This window comes from Pelophylax lessonae, assembly GCF_965119305.1.
Source record: "Pelophylax lessonae genome assembly, chromosome: 9".
In the NCBI taxonomy this organism is placed as follows: Eukaryota; Metazoa; Chordata; class Amphibia; order Anura; family Ranidae; genus Pelophylax; species Pelophylax lessonae.
Window position 1 is genome coordinate 227,572,453 of NC_138776.1, and position 20,985 is coordinate 227,593,437.

Consider the following 20,985-nt stretch of genomic DNA (forward strand, 5'->3'; position numbering starts at 1 on the left):
AAGAAGTTCTAGACAGACATTGGCATATCTTGCAGATGACAGACAGACTGAAAAATATAGTAATAAATACAAAAATATGTGCAGCGCTAGAAGAAAAAAATTCCCAACAAAATAAATTGTCCAATCGCAGGAAACATTCCACAAGTAACGTAAACAATTGATGGTGAGAAAGAGTCCAATATATAATGGTGCAAATCATATATAAGTGCAGCAAATCCCGTCACCAGTGAAGGTAGAAATATATTGCGCTCACCAGATGGATGGGACCCCAAAACACCATATAGTGTAGGAGTCAAACAGGCTTAAAAATGATGGAGTGTCCCCACAGATTTTTCACCGATTCCAACGGCAACCATGCAAATCTCCGGTAGATGGAATAGTTCAGAGATTCCCCTTCCACATGGTGGGTGGTAAAACCGAAAAAAATGGAGGGACATATAGCGTAATATTGCTAAAATCAATTTAATAACAATAAAGCTGATACACTTACAGACATCCGTGAAAGACAGGCATATAAGATGTAAAACAGCTGGGCTGACCAAGTCCTCTTTACATGTTTCGGCATAAATGCCGAAACATGTAAAGAGGACTTGGTCAGCCCAGCTGTTTTACATCTTATATGCCTGTCTTTCACGGATGTCTGTAAGTGTATCAGCTTTATTGTTATTAAATTGATTTTAGCAATATTACGCTATATGTCCCTCCATTTTTTTCGGTTTTACCACCCACCATGTGGAAGGGGAATCTCTGAACTATTCCATCTACCGGAGATTTGCATGGTTGCCGTTGGAATCGGTGAAAAATCTGTGGGGACACTCCATCATTTTTAAGCCTGTTTGACTCCTACACTATATGGTGTTTTGGGGTCCCATCCATCTGGTGAGCGCAATATATTTCTACCTTCACTGGTGACGGGATTTGCTGCACTTATATATGATTTGCACCATTATATATTGGACTCTTTCTCACCATCAATTGTTTACGTTACTTGTGGAATGTTTCCTGCGATTGGACAATTTATTTTGTTGGGAATTTTTTTCTTCTAGCGCTGCACATATTTTTGTATTTATTGATTTATCACCCTCCTTAGTTCAGTGATTGATGTCAGCTGCTTACATTTTTTAAGTTAGCGCAATAATCTCTATTTTATTCTGTTTGAAAAATATAGTAGGCCCAAAGCCACTGATGGTGGCAAAGAGATCCAAGAACCTTGGAGATCACCTGGTACACTCTGAATTTACTAGGTCAAACTCACAGAGAAATTGGCTCACGGATTTACCAAAACTAAAAGGAATGTACCCATGTGGACACTGCCACATCTGTGAATTTGTGGAAAAAACCACCACCTTCACAAACTCCTCAGGCACTAAAAATTATAATATACAGTCATTTATTAACTGCAGCACTTCGCGCCTTCTCTACCAAATCACTTGCCCATGCAATAAAATATATGTGGGAAAAACCAAAAGAACATTACGGATTAGAATAGGAGAACATTTAAAAAGTATAAGACTAAAGGAAGATACACCAATTGCACAACACTTCATTGAAAAGCACGAAGGTAAGCCCACAGGGCTAAAAGTTAAAGGATTCTGGACATTAAACATTCCAGAACGACGGGGCGACTTTGACCAGGTCCTGCTACGCCATGAAAAAGCATGGATATTTAGACTGGAGACCTTAGCGCCCAAGGGCCTCAACAAAGAACTAAGTTTGAAAGTCTTCCTGGATCCCTGATACAAACTCAGATAGTCAATCTCTCAAAAACAAAGCATCTATACCATCAATGACAATATCCATAAAATAAGCCATATTTATTCCACATCCAGTATAAAAGTACAAAAATTCAAAAAATTCATATCATGGACTACCAAGAGATAAAAATTAATCTCAGTACTTACTAATTATATATATAAACCTTACACTTCATCGATGGATGATAAAATATATATAAAAAAATATATAAAAAATATATAATTTTTTTTAAAAAAAAAAAAATTTTCCCCCCTTTTTCTCTTCCCCCCCCCCCTTTTTTCATATATCTTCTACCTTCCTCTCCCCCCAGTCTCCATATACAAAGGCCATCTTTCCTAATTTCATTTAAATTCATTAGGAGGCAACAATGTTAATATATTCAGTCACCATTTTGGTTTAAAAACTGTGCTGGTCCTTACCAGTATTTTTTATATAATCACTGAGAGCCTTCTTGATTTATTTATTTGTTTTTTATTGATGACCCACATTAACATCAATACGGACTGGAACGAACAAAATAAACAGGGCATTACTGTTTAAATCCACTAGATGGCACTAGTTCAGCTAAACAATTAAGTATACTACAAAACCGACCAATAAGAAAAAGACAATGGATATATAAACAACGGCGGAACGGTACATCGACGTTCTGAAGAAGCGTGCGTCATCACGCGAAACGCGTAAACGTCATACGCCAGCGCCACGCCCACCCCACCAAGGAACATCCGACCACGTATGGAATGAAGGACACAGGTACGGCACATGCAAGCGGCAACCAGGAGAGTACCGGAGACGCAAGAGACATCGACTCCAACCCCTCTCTTCAATCCCTCCCCCCACCTTAATCTTCCGGACCTCCGAAAACTACACAGTAACCGAAGAAATTTAATCCGGAGACAGAACAACGGGAGATCAGACACGATTAAAGCTGTCTGCATCACACAATGACACGGATCTAGAGGTGCCCCGAAGAAAACGAGGTAACGTAGCTCAGTGACACCGAGGCAGGTTGACCGGACATCTATGGGTGAGTAAGGGTGAGCGGATGAAAACACTCACCACCCTTTAAATATACTCTTGAGCATTTAATCAGAGACCCCTGTATTCATACCTATAAGGATATACTCCCCTCAACTAAGGTGTCCTGGTCCCGGGTGCCACGAGCCCCTCTGCACATCCGAGCAAGCCAAAAAAGCTCTATAAGAAGCCATAAATTATATATTGCTCAGCAAAGAGAAAGGAAGTCCCCTTAGCCTCCACAGACATATAATTCAATTTACTTCTCCACAACACTAGTACTCCATGGTACCCCAAGCCGCTGCATAGTGTCATACCTCCGGATACAACCAATCCGGATTACAAATATATTTATATTTCTCTATTAACGAGCTCCAACGATTAAACCCACGTGCATTTGAGATATATATACACACTCACTTTTTTCAAGGGGAATTTTTTGATCCCCCACTTAAAAATAACAACATTTATCTATTGCGCATACCACTTTCTGGATTCTAAACCAGCAACATTCCTTATCACTCCAAGGTCGGAAGAAGCTTTATGCCTATGATTTAATGCACCTAATGTGAATATGTATTTGACTAATTCTGTATAAACTATGCATAAATCAATATACACTGTATAGTGCACTTTTATAGGCATATCTGCATACCTAAAGACTAGACTCAAGCAGAGGTGAATAGGATCCTTAGAGATCGATCACCCAAGCTTCTAAATAATCTTACCACTTTAAGATTACTTCCACAGGGTGGACTTGGTAAGGCAGGGATACTGCTCACAAAGCAGTATACCTTTCCTGGTCCAAAGGGTCCTGCGATTTTACCTTCACACTATATCTGCTGCAAAGGCAGCTTCTTTAAATTGTTTGTCATTATATGTTACTTGATATCACCTAATAAAAATTAATTTTGCACCATAAAGCAATTAGTGAGCCTAGTTATTGCAACCCTCTAGAGAGGATCTTTATCCCCTCTACCCCCCAACTTTTCTGTAGAGTCTTTCTTTGGTTGCCTGTGGTTCCTGGTATATACTACCAATTAATTGTGTTTACTTTCCCATTATAAGGAAAATTATTTCCTAGACACTCTGTGATCTTCCTGTTTCCCTGGATTTTATTCTTTCTTTTGTACTTCACTACTGTACTTAAGTACCGAAAGGCTGCATTTGAAATAATAAAAAACAATATGATGTTCAAACTTTTGACTTCTTTCTTTAATAACTACATAACACAGTACTTGTACTTTTACTTTCAGTACTTGAGTAGCAATTTTTTTTTCAAAACTACTGGTACTTTTACTTTCAGTACTTGAGTAGCAAAATTTTTTTAAAAAAACTACTTGCAATACTTAAGTACAAAAAATGTTGAATACTTTAGTACTTCTACTCAAGTCACTTTTTGATCGAGCACTTCCACTTGTACTTTTACTCAAGTATGGGTTTCAAGTACTTTATACAACTCTGTGTATTCCCTAATTCCCTGAAATAGTTTTTTAGGACTCTCCACCTTCCTCTTACTTTGTCATTGGTGCCTACGTGCACCATGACTGCTGAGCCCTCCCCAGCCCAGCTCAATAATCTGTCTACCCGATCCGCAATGTGCCGAACCCGAGTGCCCGGTAAACATACTGTTCGGCGACCACTGACTTTTTGACAGATTGCCCTATCTGTCCTCCTAATAATTGAGTCCCCTACTACCACTACCCGTCTAACCTTTCCTGCATCTCTGCGCTCCTCCTTACTGGAGCCGTCACTCCCCTGGCAGCTAGGAGAGGGCGTCTGTCCCAGCACTGCCACCCTGAGCTTATATCAACGACAACAACATCATGCAAATTGGCATATTTATTGGGATGTAGCAACTTAGGACTGGCCTCCCTAGCGCTCTATCCCTCTACCCCTCCTTCTGTCTGTCACCCAACTGCCTACCTCCTCCTCCATGAGTCTAAAAAGACACAATGTAATAGAAAAAAATACAAATGATGCCTAAAATGAGTCTGTTTATAACCTAACACTGTGTGTTGTCCACTCAGGTTGCTCGATTCCCTTTGTCAAACAATTTCAGCCTTCTCATCCTCTTGCCTCTGGCACCTGCAGCAGATGCTCTGAAAACAATGGAGGAACGTCTAAGTCAAGAAATCGTGAATCTGCTCATTAAAAATCTTGAAGAGGCACCTATTCGATCAACATCTGTGTCTCTTCCTCAGATTAAACTTGATACCAACTTTGGATTGAATGACGCTTTAAGTTCACTTGGTAAGTAAGGCCTTCAATTTAGAGATTTAGGCAGCCCTTAAAGTGATCATTTTGTTCAACTTCTCTTTCCAGATCAAACTTGTGGATGGGGGAATCGGATCATTTTTTTTTCTTTCAACCAGCTTTGCAGTTGAATGAAAATAAATTCTTCCTGCTGTGGACAATGGAGAGCCTTCCCCATAAAGGGGAATACAATCTTTGCTCAAGAAAAACCTGACAGACCAGTTGTACACAGTTGCCTGTCCATACGACCAATTTGGCTAATTTCACTGAGCTGGCTGAATATCGATTAGTTGTATGGCTGGCCTTATTTAAATAACTTGCGAGTCTGTAATGATGTATTGTACTGAAAATTTTGGCTGAAGATTTAAAGCAACTTGCACGCTAGCTTTTTATTTTTCTATAGCAGGTAAAGAGTCTGCTATCTTTACTGGAGCATATGTTCTGACTCACTGTAACTACTCTCTTCTTCCTGGAACCAAAAAGGTCTCCAGTAGAAAAGATCTCATCATTTCCTTTGCCTGTGTTTTGTAAACGAAGGCACATACTGATCGGTGATTTGGTAGAACACAGATTAGAACTATACAAGATCAGATAAGAAATATATAAGCCTCCCCCATAGTATAGTGTCCCCAAAAACGTAGCGTTAGAAGGTAAAGCCCAACATCTGCGTTAGCCTTTCTGTATCCCATCCCCAACAAGTGCAATGTCAGTAGATTACTGTCACTTCTGATACATTGCGCACAAAATCGCAGCATTATCAAGATGCTAGCACATGTAAAACCACATGTGACATTATTTTAATGTTTGGACTGATACTGTGTACCAGAACCACACAATTCAATGAATTCCATAAGAAACAGTGTACTGTGATGGTCACCACTGCATGAGTGGTCAGGTGTCATAGCAGACTCATGGCAGATATTTGATGTCCCTGGCTTTGCTAGGTGGGGGATATCATTCTACTTGCAGCTCCTAAAGGGGTTGCTGCAAGAGCAAAATACTATGCTATGTCTAAATTCAACTTCTTATGATTAAGGCCCAAAGGATGAAACACATTTGTTTTTACACCAAGTTTAATAAAGAGCATTTGATTATAGCCATTACACTGAGCACCAGATTTCTCCATATATTGTTTGAAGATTGGAAGGTTACTGGAGACCTTTCTAGCTGAAAACTCGTGCTTGCAAGTTGCGTATAATCTGGGGATAGCAGCTCCTTTTGACCAGTCTTTAGCCATTATGGTGACATTATCCTGTTGTGGCAGTAATCATGTACAACGGCTGTCTAACCAGCAGCTATTGTCTTTGATCACTGCCACAGCAGTCAATGTCACCAGATCATTGCCTGTCACCGCAGTGTCCCCAAACACAGTGTCCTTTATAACTGTCACATCACATTCACATGTGCTGTACAGGCTCAGACAGGTCCTATAGGTGGTAATTATTTTAAATTAAACTTTTGCTGTGCGCCATTAGCTCTATTCCCTCCAACACCAGCAGGGGGGTTTTAGGTGGTGCAGTTCCATCTTCACCCAGGGCAGATAGCCTTGTTTGGGCACTGGGCCAAACCCCTGTGATGCATACACACTTCCCTAGTAGTAGTAGTGAATTGAATTAACGACCAGTAATGGAAAATCACCCAGGAAGAAAATTATAGATACAGTATATTAAAAAAACGTTCACATTCAAAATAGGGTCCTGGAGCTGACATGTTAGTCGTTCGTTCCTTGCAAGTTTCATATAAACTCAACACTTTTGCAAGAAAATAATATTTCTCTTTTGTTGATTGACGGACACAGCTCCATATCTTCTTTGACCCTTGAGTTATGCTGCTCTCCGTAGGAGTAGGACACTAAGTGGAAACAAGTTTGACTATGCCTGTCATGTTTCACATGCCTTGTGATACACCTTTAAATGTTATATGTATTCTCCTGCTCCTGGTTTCTCCCCTCCCCTTAGCTCAGTTTATCCTGTATAGATAGCTTCACCCCTTTGTTCATTTTCCCAGTAATACATCTCAGCCTCATGTCTCATGGAGTGGATCACATTATGATCTTTTGACCTATCCAATGTTGATTGTTGTAAGATCCTCACAGTTTATGGATTAAACTTCACAAGATCTTTAACCACTTTACCACTAGAGCATTTTGCTGTCTTACGTCTGAGCCACTTTTTGCTATTCTGCGCTGTGCGACTTTAACTGACAATTGCGCGGTCGTGCGACGCCATACCCAAACGAAATTTACGTCCTTTTTTTCCCACAAACAGAGCTTTCTTTTGGTGGTATTTGATCACCTGTGCGATTTTTACTTTTTGCGATATAAACAAAAAAAGAGCGTAAATTTTGAAAAAACAACAATATTTTTCACATTTTTTAATATGAAATTCCCCCCAAAAAAATGTAAAAATCAAAATTGTTTTAAATTTTTGGCCAATTTGTTTTCTGCTACATATATTTGGTAAAAAAAATTCACAATAAGCGTATTTTGATTGGTTTGCGCAAAAGTTATTGCGTTTACTAACAAAGGGAAAGATTTCTGTCATTTTTGGTGTTTTTTTTTTAACGCGTAATGGCGGCGATCTGCGATTTTTTTTGCGGGACTGCGACATTGCGGCGGACAGATCGGACCCTTGACTGACATTTTTGACACTTTTGGGGGTACCAGTGACATTACTGCAGTAATCAGTGCTATATATATGCACTGTTACTGTAAAAATGACACTGGCAGGGAAGGGGTTAATTTTATTGGAGAGGGAGGGGTTAATGTATGCCTGGTGCTTACTGACGTGTGGGGGGGGGGGGAGGTGACTGTGTGAGCCAGGGACAGATCGGAGTGTTCAGCTATGCTGAACACTCCGATCTGTCACTCCCTGTCACTTGGGAGATCCGCCCGCTTGTGTTTACACAGGCGGGCGGATCTCCACACTAGATCCCTGACGATCGGGGCAGAGCAGCGCCCACAAGGGGTCCTGCTGTGACTGCGCGCCGCCCACAAGGGGGAGTGTCTGACGACGTAGGTCTACGTCGTCAGACGATAACGAGCCACTTTGCAGCAGTAGTACTACGGTACTCAGTGGCAAAGTGGTTAAGGTGTCATCTGGATTGAGTCACTGTCTGTTTTAGTGATCGACTGACATTGTTTTTTCATTGCCGATACCGATATTTCGCTGATCGCATATCGGTATCAGCCGATACTGGCCGATATTTTCACACATGTATAATTTTCCCAAAAAAACACAAATTTCGACACAAATCTCTTAACAAACATGTTAATCTTTATTAAAATTTTTAACATTAATTGCTCGTTCTTCACACCTTAACTGCATAAAAACTGATAGGAAAACTTAAATTGCAAGGAGTTGGACATTAGCATTTCACATCAGCTGATTGTGCATTAATGTATAATAAAGTGGACTCACTGCAATATAAAAATTGTAATTCACTACTACAGTGCAGTCAGCGCAAAACTGCTAGGAAAAAAAAAGAACTAGGCAATTACAACAGCTACACAATAAAATACACACATATACACTGCACAACTGCTATAAAAAGAGCAAGGCAACAGCTACACAGGTCACAGTGGATTGTACTGGACTGGACTCTGAGTCAGTGGAGGACTACCTCTCTGTGGAGTATGGCACTCACTGCAGCTACTGCAGTGCAGTCAGTCCAATACTGCTAGAAGAAAAGCAAGGCAAGTAGGCAAAAGCTACACATGTCACAGTGGATTGGACTGGAGTCAGTAGAGGACTATCTGCACTGCAGTATGGCACTCACTGCAACTACTGTAGTCAGTGAAATACTGCTAGAAGAAAAGCAAGGCAAAAGCTACACATGTCACAGTGGATTGGACTGGAGAAGAAAAGCAAGGCAACAGCTACACAGTGGATTGAACTGTGGACTACTGCTGCAGTAGGGCACTCACTCACTGGAATCATTTTAAATCACTACTGCAGTAGTGATTTAAAATTATTGCAGCAGTGAGTGGTGTTCTACTGCAGCAGTAGTCCACAAGCACTGACTCCAATCCACTGTCTATGTCTATTTTTTTTCTATCACTTTTGCACTGACTGCAGTGCAGCGCAGTCAGTGCAAAACTGTTAGAAAAAAATAGATAGACACAAGCTAGACAGTGGATTGGACAGACTCAGTGGACTGGTGGACAGACACTACTATAGACTAGCTACACTTTCAAATCAATACTCCCAGTTAAGTAGAACAATATTATAGTGCAGAAAGCATAACATTTCAGCATGTTCACCAGTTAAATGGCTTCTTTTCATAAATTGCTGCCACTTCACTAAAAACACGCTCACTTGGTACTGAGGAAGGAGGAGCAGAAAGGTATCTGCTAGCATGAGAAGCAAGTCTTTTGTAGCATGCCTCATTTTGTTTCCACCACTGAAGAGGATGACTTCTTCTGTCAACTACTGGTTCCTTCAAATGGAGATGAAGTTCATCATCCAGGCTCATTATTGCCGATTCTGATGAATCCTCTGCATGAGGCCCCAATAAAACGCTGAACATTGCATCTATTTGACCACAAAGAATTTTCTCTTCTGTCCGTTGTCTTTTGGGACATTTTTCTCCTGCATCCTGCTCTTCCACATCAGAAACCTTCTCTTCTTGTCCTTGACTTTTCTTTTTGTCAGAAGGAACCTCCTGCACCTTCTGTTGAATATCTTCTATCAGCCATTGCTTTGCCTTGGCCAATACATCATCAGAAGAGAAAGGATGGTTCTTGTATCGAGGATCCAAAAGACATGCAAGCACAACAGTTTTATTCTCCTCATGCTTCTCAAATCTTTTGGCGAGGCTGTCCCTCATGCCCTGCCTACATGCTTTGATGCCACATGTGTTGGGTCCTTCATTCTGTTGAAGAAGCATCTTCAAGACTCTCACACATGGGATCACTTAGGAACCAGATGAGTCGTAATGACTCACCTCCAGTGTCACTTCCTCAATAGGGACGAGCGTCTCTATAATGTTGGCTACTATGTCCTACTGATCTGCAGTAGGGCAAGAATGTCCTCCAAGTCCATATTCACCAGAATATATAGTGAGAGCTCGCTTCTGCTCCAGCATCCTCTGTAACCTGTGTAGCGTTGAATTCCATTGTGTTGGAACAGCCTGTATCAAGTTGTTTTTGGGTAGGCCAAGGTCTTCCTGAATGCAACTTGCTGCTTGCCAATAACAGAATGGTGAAAATGGCCTGCGCACTTCTTCAGCATGGTAATAATGTCCAGCAAAGCTTTCTGGTGTGACAGACCATTATTTACCACCAGTTGGAGGGTGTGTGCCATGCAACTGAGGTCTGACACTTCAGCAAGTATCATACCTTTAACCATGTTCGCTCCACTGTCTCACAGCACAAGCATCACTCGGTCTTTGCTGATTCCCCATTCTTCTAGCATGCCTTGAAACGTTTCTTTAATGTACTCCCCAGTGTGGGATCCTTGCATCACTTTTGTATTCAACACCAAATACCTTCTTGTACATCCGCTGTCAATGTAGTGGCATGTAAGACTCATTAGTGATTCTGTTTGTCCTGACCAGCAGTCTGTCGTGAATGAGAGTGAGTTGCCAGCATTCTCTGATTACAGCATAGTCTTAACTTTGTCAACAACCTTTTCGTGAATCTTTTGCAGCATTTTAGTTCGATAAAACTTGTCACTCTTCAGAGTGTACCTTGGCTCAACTATGGACATCAGCAGCTTAAATCCAGAGTCAGACACTATTGTAAATGGCTGTTTATCAGTGACCATCATCTCAGTGATTACTCTGTCCAGCAATTGTGATCTTCCATCAGATTTTTGCCACCTGTTTTTTTCTGAAACATATCTGTTATTGTTGCCTGGGATAGGGATGATTCACCTTGTGATTCATTTTGTTATTTCTGTGCTGCATTATACAATTCAAGATGATGAACTCTTAGATGGGCCCAAAGATTAGACGTATTTTTGGTTTTTGCAGTTATTGATCCCATGCTCACATTGTTTTTGCATGTGTTGCACAATGCTACTGATTTTACTGGCGATGGAGAAGAGAAATACTCCCTTTTTCTATCCCCATAGATCTCCATTGAAACAAGAAAGTGTTAGACACTAATTTAGGCTTACAAAAAATGGCTGGCTTGCACCCTGTGGTGGCTGGCTGGCACCCTGTTGTGGGTGGCTGTCTGGCTGGCAGGCAGGCACCGTCTGTTGGGTGGGTGGCTGGCTGGCACCCTGTGGTGGGTGGCTGGCACCCTGTGGTGGCTGGCTGGCTGGCTGGCACCATGTGGTGGCTGGCTGGCACCCTGTTGTGGGTGGCTGTCTGGCTGGCCGGCCCCATGTGGTGGGTGGGTGGCTGGCTGGCACCCTGTGGTGGGTGGCTGGCTGGCTGGCACCCTGTGGTGGGTGGCTGGCTGGCATCATGTGTGGTGGGTGGGTGGCTGGCCTGCACCCTGTGGTGGGTGGGTAGCTGGCTGGCTTGCACCCTGTGGTGGGTGGCTGGCTGGCTGGCACCCTTTTGTGGCTTGCACCCTTTTGTGGCTGTCTGGCAGGCACCCTTTTGTGGGTGGCTGTCTGGCTGGCCAGCCCCATGTGGTGGGTGGGTGGCTGGCAGGCACCCTTTCGTGGCTTGCACCCTTTTGTGGCTGTCTGGCAGGCACCCTTTTGTGGGTGGCTGTCTGGCTGGCCGGCCCCATGTGGTGGGTGGGTGGCTGGCTGGCACCCTGTGGTGGGTGGCTGGCTGGCTGGCACCCTGTGGTGGGTGGCTGTCTGGCATCATGTGTGGTGGGTGGGTGGCTGGCCTGCACCCTGTGGGGGGTGGGTAGCTGGCTGGCTTGCACCCTGTGGTGGGTGGCTGGCTGGCTGGCACCCTTTCGTGGCTTGCACCCTTTTGTGGCTGTCTGGCAGGCACCCTTTTGTGTCTGGCTGGCTGGCACCCTGTGTGGTGGCTGGCCTGGCACATTCAGGCCCAGGGCCTGTAGCTGGAGAGCTGGTACAGTCAGGAGGAGGACTCAGGCAGGGCCTGTGGCTGGCTGGTACACTACACTGTGGACTGTGTAGGACTGGGCTGCTGGCTGGCACCGGGCAGCTGTGGGTGGTGGGTGAGTGGGTGGCCGTGGCAGCTGAGTTACAGAACAGAACAGATACAGAACGTGTGTCAGAGAGAGTGTTTTTTGTTGGTCACTGTTATCAATTATCACAGAACAGAATATAGAACGTGTGTCAGACTGTTGGTCACTGCACTCACTAGATGTAGAAGAACTCTGTCCTGACTCTCCCGACCGACCACCGGTGCCGCATGCAGACTCCAGTGTGGCAGCGGCAGGTAAAAGACACTGTAAGGAGGCAGAGGGAGGCGGCCTAAAAGCTGTCCAGTGCAACATACGCGATGAGGTCACGAAAATATCGGCAATATCGGTAAATCAAAAGGCCGATTCCGATATATCGGGGGAAAGTGCATATCGGCCCCCGATATATCGGTGTTGCCGATAATCAGTCAATCTCTAGTCTGTTTATTCAGCTAAGATTGGGTCATTGCTATCTCATCATAACTGTAAGTTACAGAGATCACACTTTTAATGCTTAGACTGGAGAGGCAGTCCTAGGGGGTATACTCTCACTTCATGCTATAGAACTTCAGTTTTTTTTCTGCCTAGTCAGGGGTAAGGACCTAGTTCCTTGCTGGGATCTCTGGTCCTGGCATCTTTTCTTTTTTTAACTGAATTTTTTTCTTCTTTTATTATTTTCTGTTACTGTGAGAACTACAATCAACTGCCGGACTGGGCGGTGCACTGGATATGCTAGATCCTTATGGTCCTCCTAGTCTGGCCAGCGAGCGCGACCCAAATTTAGTTCCGCGACATAACCCCACTGGACGGGGGCTGGCCGGCAAGTGAAACACCTCATAAAGACACATAGCCCTGGTCACGACATTGGTCACGACCTGATTCGCAGCGTACCTCTGGCCTGCAGCACCCCCATTCCAAGATGGTGCGGTGGACTGCTAGGAGTGGTGCCCCCTCTCTGCTGTGCACATTCTAGGTGTGGTGAGTAGGGTCCCCTCTCTCCTCTTGGGAAGTGTTAGGGTGGATGCGAGCCTTTTCCTTGGGTTGGAAGGCCCCCTATGTGCCCTTCATTACCACATGGTGTCCCCCCCTCCCCTTCACTAGTGGGGTCACCCTGCACATGTCGCCCTCACCTACCCCCCTTACTCCCCCCTCCCCGGGGCTGCCAGGCTACTTTCATGTACAGGGTGTCATGCAGTGTTGGGCTGGAGGGGGGAAGGAGCGCCCTGCCTGCGGCTCACAATAACATTATTATGTGGCATTTTTTTAGGGCCCCCTGGCGGGCTACAGGTACCTGATGGGCCATTGGGGGTCCTGAGTGTCGTGCTGCACCACTTGGCACAGCTAATTTTTCTGTGGAAGACTGTGCTGAAGCTTCGGCTGCTATGTTTGTGCAGTCTGGCGGAGTTTCCCATTGCAATCAATGCAGCGGCCATTTTCTTTATGTCTGTGGAGCATTGATGTGGCGATGGGCCTCTAATGGCAGTGACAGCGTTTCCTCTTTCTCTCTGAACGCCACATGGGAAGCAGCAAGGCTCTCTGGGTCCTTCCCTAAGCTGGTGGTGAGTCCCTCCAGGGTGCAGCTCCCTCTTTCTGCTATAGCAGCGCTGCTGGTGTGCTGGGACTTGTAGTACCACTGCTTCAGGGGTGGGGGGGATTATTTTAGCAATTGTTTTACACATTTTGCGGGCGGTCCCCAGGTTAAGAATGGAGTCCCTGGAGCATGTGTCACCACTTGGCCCACTCTCGGAAGCTGCAGGAACCTCCGGGTCTCAGTCTGCCCTGGCGGCCATGACGGCAGTCCTGCAGTCCCTAGTGTCCAAAGTTGATATGTCCCTTCAAAAGCGGCCTAGCAAGAAGTGCCCCCTGCCTTCCCTGTATCCCCTGCCTCCTCAGATTCTAAGGTGGATTTGGCCGCCACGGACGCGAGTCAACCCGCCTGGTCTGCGTCCATGCACCCTGAGTGCTCTGACAGTATCCTCTTTCACTACAGCCACGCATGAAAAGGCACTTGTGGAGGCACTGATTGTATGAGTGTGGGAAACTTTTAAATTGGAGGACACAGCTAATGCTGTGTCGGCTGCGTCGGCGCAATCTGGTACCCACAGACCATCCAAGATTGTCGCAAGTCAGTGGGGAATCCCCAAAAGGCATGGTTGGGATACCAAAGCGTTTTGCTAGGTTATCCTTTTGTAGAGCCCCTTTTGAAGAAACTGACAGTTCCACCGTTGGTGGATTCTCAAGTTTGCCATCACCTTGGCCTCCCAGACCTTAACGGAATGGGCAAAGCTTCTGCTCCAGGATTTCGATGGGGGGTCAACATCCTCCTGAGCTGGTGGATCAGTTGATACAGGGGTTACAGTATATCTGTGATGCCTCTCTGGATGCGGCCGCTTTCGAATGCAGAGTGTATGTGACAGCTGTGATCCTTCGCTGCATGATTTGGCTGAAATACTGGTCTGCCAGGTGTTGACTGAACTCCCTTTTGCAGGAGACCTCCCTTCTATGGAAGAGATCATAAAGGTCTTATGGGAGGTAAGAGTACTCTGCTTCCACAGGTTGCCAAGAGCAAAGAGCCTCATCAAAAAGGTGGTCCTTTCTTCTCAGTTCACAAACTGCCCTTTCGTCATGCGGGCTCACAGGACAAGGGATCAAAATCCACCCGTAATTTCACCAGAGGTTCCAAGAGACCCTGGGCTGGTAAGTCAAAAGCGGGTTCCACTGGTCCCACAGACAAGCCCTCCTCTGCCTGAAGGGGCGCCCCCACCGTATCTGTCTTCACTTTCTTTCCAGACCCATGGACCTCTTTCATTCAAAACAAATGGGTCCACGAGTTGATTCGGTCCAGTTACAAGATCGAGGTTCGGTCCTTGCCCCCAGCAACATTCTTTCCTTCCAACTTGCGCATGCCCCTGGATCGGCTGCAGGGCCTTCACAGGGCGGTGCAGGATCTGCTATCAGAAGAAGTAAGTGTGTCGGTTCCAGAGTTAGTACGTTTTCAGGGATTTTATTCAAATCTGTTTATTGTTCACAGGAAGGCAAGGTCTGTCCAATTTTGGACCTTAAGGCTCTGAATCGCTATGTGCGGGTTCAGAAATTTTGGATGGAATCCATTCACACGGTGGTGACATCCCTTCATCAAGTGGATTTTCAGGCATCTATCAATATCAAGGATGCTTACCTTCATATCCCAATATATGTTGGGCACCAGCATTTTCTTCGCTTTGCCGTGGGAGAGGAGCAATATCAATCTGTGGCGTTACCCTTTGGTCTTGCCGCAGCTCTTCAGGTGTTCACAAAAGTGTTGGTCCTGGTGTTAGCCTTGCTCAGGCAAAGGGGGGTCGCGGTACTGGGGTACCTGGACAATCTTCTTCTACGAGCATAGTCTCCGTCTGATCTGAACATCACTGTGCGAACTCTGCAAGAGTTTGGCTGGAAACTGAATTTTCAGAAATCAGCACTGACTCTGTCCAATAACCTGGACTACCTGGGCTTGACTTTCGATTCAGCCTCAGCCAGGGTGCCTCAGCCAAGGTGTCTCTGCCGGAGGCGAAACTGCTAAAGTTGCAGCATGCGATTCGGCTCCTGTTGACCAACCATCGGTCGTCTCTCAAGACTTACATGCAGGTGCTGGGCTTGATGGTCTCCACCTTTGAGGCGGTTCTGTTTGCTCAGTTCCATACCAGGCCTCTGCAAAAGGAGATTCTTGCCAAATGGGACAAGAATCCTCAATCTCTGGACAATCTGATCCTGTTGAGCAGGAATGCGAGGGGATCCTTGATTTGGTGGCTCCATTCCCCTACGCTTCGACAGGGGAAGTCCTTCCTCCCCCTGTACTGGACAGCGGTTTCCCCAGTGCTTCGACAGGGGAAGTCCTTTCTCCCTCTGTACTGGACAGTGGTTTTCACGGACGCCAGTCTGTCCGGGTGGGGAGGTGTCTTGGGCACAGTTTCGGCTCAAGAGGTTTAGACTCGGGAGGAGTCCAGTCTTTCAATTAATATCCTGGAGATTCGGGCAATCAGGCTTTGCCTGTCCCTGTGGACGGATCTTCTACAGGGGTGCCCGATAAGGATTCAATCAGCCAATGCCACGGCTGTAGCATATGTCAATCATCAAGGAGGCACAAAAAGTGCCCTTGCGGCCAGAGAAGTGGCTGGGCCTTCTAAGGTGGGCAGAAAAATATGTTCCAGCCCTCTCTGCTGTGCACATTCCAGGGGTGGAAAATTGGCAGACAGACTACCTCAGTCAACAGACGTTGGAGCAAGGCGAATGGTCTTTTCACCCGGATGTGTTTCAACAACTGTGTCTCCGGTGGGGGACCCCCAGTGTGGACCTGTTGGCCTCTCGTCTCAACCGGAAGGTTTGTTTGCAAGGCCTCGGTTTCCTTTGGCCAACGCCGCCGTGGGGTCAGTATTGTCAGATTTATGCTTTCCCCCCATTACAACTTCTGCCGAGACTTCTGCAAACAAAGCCAGAAAATCTACTTTAAGGAAGATTTTTCATCGAGTCTGGAGGGTGTACTTTTCTTGGTGTGAGTCTCGGGGCTTTGTCCCTGTTCCTTTTCAGTGTCCCGTCTGCTGGAGTTTCTACAACAGGGTGTAGATCAGCGCTTGGCTCCGGGGACCATAAAGGGCCAGATTTAAGCTTTGACAATTTTTTTCCAATGGCCGTTGGCTGCAAATTCCTTGGTTCACACTTTCCTATAGGGGGTTCACCATTTGGCTTCTCCTTGGTAACTCAATGGGATCTTAATTTTGGTACTTCTTCAAAAAACGCCTTTTGAAAATATGCATGACCTTCCTCTGCTTACTCTGTCACAGAAGGTGGCTTTCTTGGTGGCTATTACTTCTGCACGCAGGGTGTTGGAGCTGGCTGTGTTGTCCTGTCGGTCACCTTACCTGGTGGTTCACAGGGACAAAGTGGTGTTATGTCCCTGTCAGTAGTTCCTTCCTAGGGTCGTCTCGGGTTTCCACTTATATGAAGACATTGTGTTTCCTTGTTTGTGCCCTAAGACGAAACATCGTAAAGAAATTGCCTTACATTCCCTAGATGTGGTCCGGGCAATCAGGGTGTACCTGGCGGTGACTGAGTCGATTCGAAAATCTGATTCTTGGTATGTCGTTACGGATGGATCTCGTAAGAGGCAGGCCGCATCTGCTGCGACCATTTCCAGATGGATCAGGCAGATGGTAGTGCGGGCCTATTCCATCAGAGGTCAGGTTCCTCCTTTCCCTGCTAAGGCGCATTCTACAAGGGCACTTATTGCCTCCTGGGCCTTCCGTCATCAGGCACAGTGGTGTAGGTGTGCAAGGCGGCCACGTGGTCGTCTGTACACACATTCCCAAAGATTTACAAATTTTACAGATGTACTTGCATCTGCGGATGCTGCTTTCAGCCGTAAAGTTTTGCAGGCTGCCGTTGCAGAGGCTCCTGCCTCTTGAGGGTGTATTTTTTTTCTTCTTTGGTGAGCTCCAGTTGTTCCTGGTCGAGCTCCTGGTTTACCTGGTTGGCTATGTTTAGCCTTTTGGGAATTGTGTATTGCTGTGTTTCCCACCCCTCATGTTGACTGCTTTGGGACATCCCAAAGGTCAAAGAAGATATGGAGCTGTGTCCGTCAATGAACGAAAGAGAAAACTGGATTTTTTTTTTTGTTTACTGTACTTGCACTGATGTTCATTGGCGGACACAACACCCACCCCTCTGTTGAGTTGGGTTATGTATTCTTCTGACACTGCTTGTTACAAAACTGAAGTCCTATAGCAGGAAGTGGGAGTATACCCTCTAGGGCTGCCTTATAGGCATAGTCAAACTTGTTTTCACCTATTGTCCTACTCCTATGGAGAGCAGCATATCCCAAGGGTCAAAGAAAATATGGAGCTGTGTCCGTCAACGAACATCAGAGAAAAGGATTTTATGGTAAGACAAAATCCAGTTTTTAAGCAACTGCATGCAAATTCACAAAAGGCTGATGTTGACAAGCTGGTGATGGATATATATATATCAGGTGCGCTAACCAAATCAATATGTGAAATTACAGTGAGATCATGTTTAACTGAAAACAAGACGGAAGGGTCTGGAATAAAACCAACCAAATGAACTTGTTAGTGGATATACAGTAAGTGTGCTGATACAAACTCAAATACATCAACAGTATTAACAATGAATACACCAGTGTGTGTCAAAATATGGGTGACCACAAAGTGAATAATGTGACAAAATCAGTCCCAAATAATGCACAAACAAAGTCCAAATCGAAAGTTCTTGTGATGAAACCGTTGAGCTTTAAAAGTAGAAACCACGTGAGTAAATTCAGTGTCCCACCACCAGCTTAGCTTCTTACCAGATAGATAGATATTATGGGCATATAAATGTATAGCTCCGCTCCAGAGATCCCACACCAAGGGAAAAGCCAAAGGGATATACCACTAGTGTCTCCAAGGTAGAATGAGAATGGTGAGCCTCTTACCAGACAAATGCATAAATGGACCTGTGAATATACGATCACTCCTCTCCTGTGCAGGATGTGGTAAGGATCTCTGGTAGATATTCGCTGTTCTTATCCTCAGTATGAATGGGGAAAGAAGAGGGACCGCCAATAGTGTATTATCGCTTTATAACTTTTATTGTGAATAAAAGATTGCACTTACATGCATGATGAATAGTACACGTTACAGTCTCCCTTGCAAAGTGCAGATGACGGCGGCCGCCTGCAGTGCGGACCGCCGTATTACAATTTTAGTGATGATGCAGCACCTCCTCTCTGACGCGTTTCCTTCCGATTGGGCATCACAAGGGAGACTGTAACGTGTACTATTCATCATGCATGTAAGTGCAATCTTTTATTCACAATAAATGTTATAAAGCGATAATACACTATTGGCGGTCCCTCTTCTTTCCCCATTCATACTGAGGATAAGAACAGCGAATATCTACCAGAGATCCTTACCACATCCTGCACAGGAGAGGAGTGTTCGTATATTCACAGCTCCATTTATGCATTTGTCTGGTAAGAGGCTCACCATTCTTATTCTACCTTGGAGACACTAGTAGTATATCCCTTTGGCTTTTCCCTTGGTGTGGGATCTCTGGAGCGGAGCTATACATTTATATGCCCATAATATCTATCTATCTGGTAAGAAGCTAAGCTGGTGGTGGGACCCTGAATTTACTCACGTGGTTTCTACTTTTCCGGCTCAACGGTTTCATTACAAGAACTTTCGATTTGGACTTTGTTTGTGCATTATTTGGGACTGATTTTGTCACGTTATTTACTTTGTGGTCACCCATATTTTGACACACACTGGTGTATTCATTGTTAATACTGTTGATGTATTTGAGTTTGTATCAGCACACTTATATCCACTAACAAGTTCATTTGGTTGGTTTTTTTCCAGACCCTTCCGTCGTGTTTTCAGTTAAACATGATCTCACTGTAATTTCACATATTGATTTGGTTAGCGCACCTGATATACTGTATATATCCATCATTCACTTCACTACATAAAGTTCTAGGGTAGCAGCTTCTCACTATCCGATCAGCGCACTTTCTTTTTTTCATTTATTGATGTTGACAAGCAAATCTTCTTTATTTTAGCTTTAGGTATTAGGTACTTGGACTTTTCTAAGCAAAATTAGTCAGATTTTTTTTTTGGTGATTTGTTTCCGGTTCCTGTTTGAGGAGGAAGCCTTTCCTTTTGTTGTTCAAGATGATTGGGGGAAAATGTATTTTGTTATGAAATATGAATCCATATGTCACTATCTGTGAAATATTCAGTAAGTTTGGCTTCCATTGCTCATTATCTCTTCCGTTTTCTTAAAGAATATGTCAAAATGTACCATTTTAATCAGATCTACCAATATAATTTTCATCTTTTGGCTTTTTTTTTTAGGTCTCTATGATCTGTTTCAGTATCCAAATTTATGTGCTCTATCAAACAGCACAGACCTTGCTTTGAGTGATGTCCAACACCAGGCTCTTTTTGAAATCAAGGAAGAAGGAGTAGAGGCTGCGGCTGCCTCTGCTATAACCATCGCTCGCACTGTCACAGTTTTTGCAGTGCGAAGACCTTTTCTCTTCATTTTAGTGTCTGATGATATTAGAGTTCCAATCCTTATTGGACATGTTAAAGATCCAAGTCAGTGAGGAGATAAGAAAAGGTGAAAGGAAGAGCTAGAAATAAAATGTGTTAATTCCGCAAATAAAAAAAAGCAAGTTAAACTGTTTTTGTATGCGACCAATAATTCAGATATAATATTGAACGTATTAAATATACAGTAGTTCCTTTTGTCTCTACCCTTGTCTCTTTATTGGCCTATTCAGTCCACTGTACATTTAATAGTATCAGACATATATCAGTCAAGGTAAAAAGGAGGCTGCACTCCCAGGGCTATATTCATCGACCCATTGAGTACAAAAGCAGTCCAATGGATCTAATGTATTATTAATTTGCACTAGATGGATTAATGGCTTTTATTTTGGAGTGTGGCTTTTTTGTCCTGAAGCCGATGATAACCCATTGGAACAGCCAGCAGAGCTCTGGACGAGAACAAAGTACAGTCCTTTTTCATCTTGCATTTCTTTACATGGGCCTACACACCCTCCATTGTAAGAATATCTAATTGCGAGAATAAAAATGCATCCATGCATAAAATGCAAATATTGCATTTTACAACTGTAACGGATCAATCAGCACCCCGACCAGGCACCTCCGTTGACAGATGCTCCTAGTGCTTCCCGAGGGCTGTTAGCACTCCACACCAGACACCATAACCACTTCAGACCCCACAAACCGCCGCAGCTTGGTTAGGGTCTTGGCATCTCCTACCCACCTTGGACCTACGACAAGGCTCCAGGTTCCCATGGGTGAACCTGTCTTTCCCCAGAGAGTGCAGCAAAACAA

At 44.6% G+C, this 20,985-nt stretch overlaps 1 protein-coding gene across 1 annotated transcript in view; it reads left to right on the forward strand.

Moving 5' to 3' along the window:
- SERPING1 (serpin family G member 1) overlaps window positions 1-20,275 on the forward strand; it is a gene marked incomplete at its 5' end in the record, with an annotated part of 160,201 nt that extends 139,926 nt beyond the window's left edge. Inside the window, 2 exons of the mRNA XM_082268947.1 lie at window positions 4,803-5,025; window positions 19,975-20,275. Coding sequence (XP_082125073.1) covers window positions 4,803-5,025; window positions 19,975-20,228 — 477 coding nt within the window. The 3' untranslated portion in view covers window positions 20,229-20,275. The remainder of the gene's footprint in view (window positions 1-4,802; window positions 5,026-19,974) is intronic.
- Between the last annotated feature and the right edge of the window lie 710 nt (window positions 20,276-20,985).